At 37.1% G+C, this 8,785-nt stretch overlaps 1 protein-coding gene across 19 annotated transcripts in view; it reads left to right on the top strand.

Moving 5' to 3' along the window:
• The window catches only part of LOC102673156 (RNA-binding protein Musashi homolog Rbp6), a 795,620-nt gene extending 786,847 nt beyond the window's left edge, over positions 1–8,773 (top strand). For 14 of the 19 annotated variants that reach the window (XR_421780.2, XM_031510494.1, XM_006615698.2 and 11 more), the window contains 3 exons: positions 2,746–3,023; positions 4,384–4,448; positions 5,166–8,773. Coding sequence is in view for 16 of the 19 variants with exons in the window: in XM_031510494.1 (XP_031366354.1) it covers positions 2,746–3,023; positions 4,384–4,425 (320 nt within the window). In the remaining 3 variants the exon portion in view is untranslated. Of the gene's footprint in view, positions 1–2,745; positions 3,024–4,383; positions 4,449–5,165 lie in introns of those variants that run through there. The other 5 variants (XR_004150497.1, XM_031510495.1, XM_031510496.1 and 2 more) reach the window with 2 other exon arrangements.
• The last annotated feature ends 12 nt before the right edge of the window (positions 8,774–8,785 follow it).

Here is an 8,785-nt window from a genome sequence, read left to right on the forward strand (position 1 = left end):
CCGCCCCCGTGCCGTCCGCAATCTCCTCTCAAATAAATCAAACTTTTGAATCGCGCTCGACTCACCCTCACCCTCCCCACCCGCACCACCACTCCGCATCGGCGAATCCGGCCACCGGCAGAAAACTTTGTAACCGGCCGCCATTGTCAAGAGTTTAAAAGCTGAATGGAGTTTTAGATTGTACATCGAGCGCTTTCGGTTTGTCATACTCCGCCCACCACCACTGCCGCCGCCGACCCCTCTCCTTCCTTCGGCGAGTTTCGAATTCTTTACGTTCCTCTTCCACCCTCCCCCTCTCCCCTCCTCCATTCGACGGAATCTTTTCGTTATCTTCGACCTACACTTAGTCCCCCGGTGTCGTAGCTACGTTCCGCAATCTCGTAACGATTCTTCTTCCTCCCTATTCTTTCTCTTCCTCGACGAAAATCGTACGCTATTGTACGGACTTTTATGGAGAATCGAATGGCTAATTCTTTATCTCGTTCGAGGATGACCGTTTGAAACTTTCATGTATATCTGAAAAGAGTATCGCAAATCGTTCCCTTTTGTCAAAAAAAGGAGACTCTATTTTTCGTTTCGCGTTTCTGATACGCGCCCAGTTCGAAGTTAAAGCGCAGCTTCTTAAACGCGTGGACGAAAAATACGACGCGATTCGTTCTCTGTAACTTCCAAAGAATATATATTTTTAATTAATCGAACGATAGCTATTAATAGAAAGGAGAATATATCTGATAAATGACCCGAAAAAAATCGAACCACATCGTGGTTCTCCTCGTTATTTCGAGAGATTCAAGCGGATCGTTGCCCGTGTACTAGTCAATTAATTAAGCGCTAATCAGAATTTTTGCTTATTGGTGTTGCTGTACCAATTTCGTATTCGCCTCGATTCGAGTGGCTATTATTTTCGTGAATCGATCACCCTTTGTTTCCGCTCAACCCTCTCCACATCACGGAATGCAAAATGCGAACGTAAAAATTCGTTCGTGCCTCCCTCTTCCTCTCCCACCTTCTTTCTCTCTTGTTTTTCCTCTATTACTTCTCTTCGTTTTATAGCACGTTCTATTTCCAACCGTAACCGAACTAACGTGAACGCGGGGAGGTGTAACACGCGAGATACGATGCAATCCGACACGGGGAGTCAGAAGCGAAATCGTTCCTCTCGACAAGGAAATGCGCGACGTTATGAGCATCCGAGTCACTTTAAAGCTAAAAAGCACGTGCTCAAATGAGATACTCGGCCGCCGTGTTGGTCTCGCCGTTACCGTCTCGCGCTATTTCGTTCCCTGTCCCCTCGTGACGTGCACGCTGTATCGTATCCTAGCGGTTTTCTGTTGTTCCATTACGCGCAAAGCTGTCTTGTAATCCGCTTATTGAATGTCTCCTTTTATTTGCTTCTTCCACGTTTTACGTGTGTCACGATTATTTGTCTCCGCCAATGGCTCGACGTCGATGTACCATTCTTTCTCTCTTTGTGTATGTATATCTTTCTTGTGTGTATGTGTGTGTGTATACGTATATGTATACAGTGTTTTATTCGTTTTCACAATGTTTTATTCGTTGTCTATTACCAATTCGTCTCCCTTCATGTAAAGAGAGAAAACGTATATGTAGTATATTTCTGTTTTATTTGTTTTCTTTGTTCCGTAAAGGATACGAATTTATTTTTAACGATGTATCGCTTCTTAATTGACGTGTTTCTTGTGCTGCGGGATATACACGTGTACAAGATAATCTTTGCGTGACTCTGTTGCTGATGTCGTGAAACGTGTTTGTTAGTGATGTTCGAGAGACGAATTAGTTTTTCGATAAATGTTTTAGTATAGATATAAGTGATATAATGACATTGTCGATATTCGAAAGAATCATTAGAAAAAAGAATTTAATTAATTATTAACTCATCCATGATTAATCAATGTGTTTATCTTTCTAGCATGTTATTTAAGATTCTCTCAACAAAGATGTAAAACGTATGGTGCATAAATTATTTGAATAGTTAAAAGCAATCGGAATATTCGCGTTTGAATTGAAATTTCCGTTTTGTTCGATGGCTAACTTCTGGATATTCTGGTAAAAATTACCAATAGCAACCAATACCAATAACAACAATAGAAAATATCTTTATGTATGAAATTTTATATTAATTAATATTGAATAATGAGTAAGTAACATGACGTTAAATAAATTTTGTGAAATTATTCTGTTTGCTTTTCTTGATGTTTTATTTATTATTTTCTTTTGAATGTGCGCAAAAAATTTTAACATTTCAATACCTACTTAATTATATCACCTTAAAAATACTTCTTTGATACTCGATTACAATACAATTATAAGACTTGGAACAGTACGGGGACAAAGATACTCCTCTCCTTCGATATACTCACATTAATCAATGCTTAATAACTACGCTCATCTTCAAGTTAGCCATCAAACTTACAAATCCGATTGTTTTTCTCATACTAAAAAAAGTAATCTCGCAATGGACTCGACCTATACTTCTACGCTACTAAATACAATATATATTTACAATGCAATCAAACTCTGAAACGAACTTCTCAAAAAAAAAAAAAAAAAAAAAAAGCAAACGATACATTCTTCTTCAGAAAGAAACACTCTCTCACACACCCAAAAAACATCCGATCCATCGCGTTTAAAGTGAAATTCGTTTATCGCGGATACGAGGACACTGCCTGCGGTGGCAACGCATAGAGAATGTATTAAAAAGTGACGGGGACGCGTTCGTTGCAGTGATGAACAACTACCAGGCGGCCGCAGCGCAGGCCGGATTTCCGCCGGCGTCGCCGCACGCGGCCGGTGGACATGGTGGGCCACAGGGCCGGTCATTTCCTGCGGCCAACTCGCCGGGCCCCATCGACATGTATAGTTCAAGCGCCGCAGCCGCAGCAGCAGCCGCAGCCGCGGACTCAGCAGTCGCCAGCTACGTCCAGGCCGCAGCTAGTCCGCAGCCCCCTACGACCGCGTTCCCTGCGATCGCCGTGTCTCGTGCCCCGCTCAACTACAGTCCCGTAAGTCCATTCTACGACCTCCTTTCACGCCCACCCCCTCAGAGTAATCCATAATGGGTGTTAAATTCGTAATTTAAAGGGGGGTGACGTTCGTTCAAAATGGTCCTCGATGCCACGTGGTATGGATTTTTTTTTTTTTGAAAACGAATACGGGGGTAATGAAAATTCGATTGGGAAGAAGAGATGAAGAGATTGGGTTGATTTGATTTCTGGAATCTCGATGCGGAGTTTCGAGAGGCGTTTTTTATGTTCCGCCTTTTATTATGACGCCTGAGTGAATGATAGACTTGTACTACTTGGCATCTGTACCTGTTTAATTTTGCAATGAATCTACGTGATCATTTGGATCTTTGGAATTATGTATGGATTTAGGTGTTAATAGATGTGAAGTTGAAGAGGTTGAAGAGAATTGGTGATGGAAGGTTTAATCTTTGCAATGAATGGAGAGGAGTGATGAGCGAAGATAGAGGAAATTTTATTTGATAGAATAATGTTCATGTAGATTTTAAATTTGGATGAATTTGGTAAATTGTTGGTTTATATTCCTTGATGAATCAAAAATTATTCGATAACGATTTATAAAATCATGATATTTCTCACGTAAAGTTTTAAATTCGATAATAATACTTTATAAAGAAACGTTTCATTATAATTATATTTTAAATGATCAAAATTAAGAAATAAAAAAGAGGAAAATCGGTTACTGAAATTTTCTTATACATTTTCCATTCCTATTCTAACTAAATGCTTTGTTTAATTAATATTCATTTAACATGTTCTTTTATTTCCGAGTTAGAAAGGTGTGAATAGATTTTAATTAAACTTTTCACCGATAGTCTCTGATTGAACTAAAAACTTTTTCAACAGCTAACCGTACTAACAGCATCGAATTATTAAACTTGTCTGTGATACTTTTATCTATTTAACGTACTTTAGTCAAGATATTCAAACAAGATAAAAAACAAAGAAAAGTCGAGAGATTCGAGAGTACGGTGCAAGTTGTTTTCCTTTTTTTTTTATTAGAGTTTTTCAACTTACGTTGCTATAGCTTCGATTGCAAACCAGATTCAGATTGCTGAGCTTTTCAATTTGCCAGTATTTAAAGTTTTCATTCCATTCCATTTTTTATCTTCAATTCCTTTTTTTTTTTTTATTATTCTTTTTTTAGAATAAATTCTTTAAATCGTACGATGCAACCTTCCAGGATCCAGTATTGCAATTGCACGTAGTTAAAACATTTTTGCAACTTAATATAAACTTTTATATAGTATATAATCTTTATATAAAATATGGATAAATTAATAAATTTTGTTGAAAATATGACGTGTGAACCTCATTAAATATCTTCTTCGTATTTTAGGGTCCTCTAATACCAGCGGCGTTCACTAATGGCTACCATTGAGCCTTGTTAAGACCTAATAACAGGTATGTACACACGTTCTCCTGCATTAGCTTTTAAATTATCTTCTTAAGTGTTTCATGCCTCGTGATAATAAACAAATTTTATACTTTGACTAAATAATCAGATGATAATAAAATATTTATTGTATTGAGCTTAAATTTCCGCAAAATGTGATTATAAGAAATTTCATCGTAACTTTCATTAAACGATTAATTCAATTAGCAATGATCAAAAGATGATAATATTTCCTATTGTCTTTTTTTTCGCATTTAGCGCATTATCGTACGAATACGGTAACGAAATACTTTCATTTTGTAGCAAACGCAAACACGTTCACTAAAAATTAATATAACAGAAACACTATGTTTCCTTAATAATTAATCATAAATTTCGACTTAGTGTATCATATCAAATATCATAATTATAATAACAATTTAAATAATAATACAAATAATAGAATTTGAATGCTTAAGATACTTTCGTGATTATTTCTTAAAATTTGCAAAATATACGATTGAATAATAATATTATCAACGTAATTTTCGACGAAAGTATCTTATTATTTTTTAGATTTCATTTCTTACCATTCACTTTAAACTTTACTTCAACAGTAACACGATCCGCTTGCGCTGATTTCACAAAAATCATGGCTTCTAACCTGACGAATCACGCATAGCGTGTTCGTCGTTTATGTGCCGCAATTTATCGCTAACAAATCGTGATTTTTTTTTTTCCGTTAGGATGGACGAGAGGGCAGAGCGCAGCACGGTCGACTGACGGTACAATGAGCGGTGTAAATGCCTTGGAAAAATTCACCATGATGAATGATCTCTGGACGGAAGAGGACGCGTACCATCACGAGCAATAAAACGAAGAATCGCGATTTAGGTAGAAGAATAACGGTTTCCAACAAAAGGAGGCTTTTCGATTTTGTAAACATGATCGATCGATTGCAACGATCGAACGAATAAATAATCGTGATTCCCCAGCGGAGAAGAAAGGAAGAGAATCAAAATTGAAGATATTAGAAAAAAAAAAATCAAGTAAACTAAGAAATGTAAAAAAAAAAAAAATAAAAAAAAAATAAAAAATAAATTAAAAATCATTGAAATGATAAAAATATGAAAAAAAATAAATATATATAGAATTTATAAATCGCGATACACGTCCAGAAAGTTTGCGAGAGAAGCAACATGGTAGAGGGAGCGGATAAATATAAGGAAAACGTAAAGGGCAGAAACTGCGTAATGGTAGATGTGGCCGAAACTGCGTAACAATGCCCGTTCTCCGACATTAATAAAGAATAATATATTAATAATAATGAATTAAATTAATATTATTAATTGCTAAATAATTAAGCGACTAAGTCTAGAATATATAAATATTATATATATAAATATATGAATATATATAAATATATATATATATATATATATAAATAATTGATAAATATTAGACGATAACGTATGGATCCTTAGTATTTAAGGCAGACGATAAAGTCGCGGAAGAATACCAACTTACATACGAAAATATTATTATAATTACTGGTTATTATTGTATAACATTATGGCGATTCTAATTGATTATAACAAAATGGAGAAAGAAGGATGGAAAGCTGTGCGTCGTGTAAGCTCGCGCGCGTAGCCGTGCGCGTTATACATATATATAAATATATAAATATAAATATAAATATAAATACAAAAATACAAATATAAATATAAATATAAATACAAATATAAATATAAATATAAATAATAAAAAAATATAATTATTATATACATATACGCGTAACTCCGTTCGCACCCGGGAAGAGAACCCGTCGTCTCTCTGTTGGGCTTTCGAGAATTTTTTTTAGACAAGTAGCGGCGGAGTGAAGAGAGAAAGAGAGAGAGAGAGAGAAGCAAAAAATAAATAAATAAATAAATAAAAATAAAATAAAATAAAAAAGATGTACAAGGAATTTTTTGAGAAGCGTGAGTCGACGACAAGGAGGAGCACCCGACACGAATGTTTGAAGGGTAGTGTCGGGCCGGAAGGGAGATTTGGGAGACGAGACGACGAGGGCGTTAGGCAGGCCAAGAGTGGGCTTCGCCCTTTTCCTTTGTTTCTTGCGCGCGCGTGTCCGCCACTTCTCAGCGTGCTCTTTGCCGACTGAATGCCGGAATGGCACTTCTCTCTCGCGTCCCGTCGTTGAAGCACTTTTTCCCTTTTCCCGGGTGTGCAACGAGGGAGAAAAGAGGACGAATAAAGCACGGAAAGAGCAAGGAGAGGGAGGTTGCGTACATAGACGTAGGCACGCGTGTTACACGGATGACGTGACGCTGTTTGCATTGCTTATCGTGCGAGGGATGAAAGAAAAAAAAAAAAAAAAGAAAAAAGAAGAGAAAGGGAAGAGAAAACGCGGGGGCCCTCGAGCCAAGATCGACGGATTGGAACTCGCGAGGCTTTATGTAAGTTATAGGAACGAAGAGAGAGAGAGAGAGAAAAGAAACAATAGGGAGAAGGACGAAAAATGGAAATGAATACTGCTTTTAAGATGCGTATCGATTGAGGGAAGAAGAGATGGCCATCGCGAAGAATACTATTCTACAGAGAAGGAAGAAAGCGAGAGAGTACATTAAACATACATACAGGGTCGCGAGATCTATGTAAAAGGACGCTAGGCCTCCGAACGTTGCATCGTTCAAAATCTGTATCCTATCTAGTGGCGAAAACCGATGACCGGTGAATTTCACAGGCTATTGTGTAGCTGTCCAATCGATTAGTTACATTAACCTCGGCCCATACATACATATTACACGCGCGCGAATTATTGTACCATTGATTTACCATAATGGCAGCTATGCATGACCCTATGGATGAAAGCCAGCTATGGAAACACGAGCAATGTTCGACGGCACGCATTTCACACAAGCTCACTGTGAACATACATAATAAACCATCCACACACTTCCACGTTCAATCTGTACACGCATTACATGCACACATACATACATACACACATATACACGATCCGAAACACAATATTAATATACGCTTTCATACGCGTCCGCGGCTTTTTAAACAAATTATAAAAACACACGCCTATATAAAAAAAAATAAATATATATTAATACAAATACACGCAGCTACGCAACAACGGGAAGAACCATACGCAACCATCAAGTTACGCGAGACAAGATTCTGTTAAGAGGAGAACAAATATATATTATACAAACATACGCGTGTATTCAGTCATTATACCGTGCGTCCGTATATGTACAGAGCGTTAGTTAACGGCGAGATACCGTGAGATATCGTCAAAATGCGTGAGTTAAAGCGGAGATTAAGAGTAACGCGTGCGATAACGATGATAATTTCGAGACGAAGCGAGATTGTGCGTCTTCTATATACCCCTGTGTGTGAGAAAGAATGAGAGAGAACGTGCTGATACGTGTGTGCGAGCGAGAGAAAGAGAGAGTCATTAAATCTTTAAGATTGAGGAACACGGTCATCTGAAAATGCCATTTGCGAATTAAAACGAAGAAGAAGAAGAAAGAGAAAAAAGAGAAAAAGAGAAAATTGTAAAATTTAAATGCGAGCTAACGTGGCGTTGAACGTGAGAGAACAATAATCGCGTATGGTAGCCTTAATCAGGGAATAACTGATTGACATCAAAAGATTCTTGCGTTTTTTCGCGCTTAAAAAAAAAACATTTCGCTGATCAAATGGACAAAGGGCGCGAACGGGGATACTCCATTCGATTATTCGTAATTGGTCTAGGTTAAAATATTATGTAATATCATACGGGAAACAGGGAGGTATAATTTTATTCGTTTCGTTTTTCGGCGCACGTGTATATTTTGTAAAACTTAACTTAAACCTTCGAGAAAGGGTTCAGAGGGCTTGAAGGGCATCGCGACGCTCGGATCTTCCTGAAGGGGAGAGATTGAAAAAAAAGGAAAGAAAAAACAAAAAAATAAACCGTCGACGTGCATAAACTCATTCCGCGGATTGTATAATTCGAGTTTTTTTGTTGATATATTGCTGATAAAAACTGTTTTCGTACGATACTATTATTGCTATTATTAAATTCGCCAAGCGAGAGTCAACGAGCGATTATTATAATTATAATTATTATGAAACGATGGATATACGTGCGACAATTCTAGGTACGGTTATTATTGTATTCAACAACAGGGTAAAAACAAAAAGAAAAAAAAAAAAAGAAAAGAAGAAAGAATTGAAAAATAAGAATGATTTTAAATTATGGGACGCGTGTCACGTCGAACGGCGGCCATTTTGTTTTCCTGTGCGCGGGTATGCGTGCGCACGATGAGAAAAAAATTCAAACAAAGGAAAGAAAAAAAAAAAAAAAAAA

Source organism: Apis dorsata, unplaced genomic scaffold, assembly GCF_000469605.1.
Source record: "Apis dorsata unplaced genomic scaffold, Apis dorsata 1.3 scaffold_231, whole genome shotgun sequence".
Taxonomy (NCBI): Eukaryota; Metazoa; Arthropoda; class Insecta; order Hymenoptera; family Apidae; genus Apis; species Apis dorsata.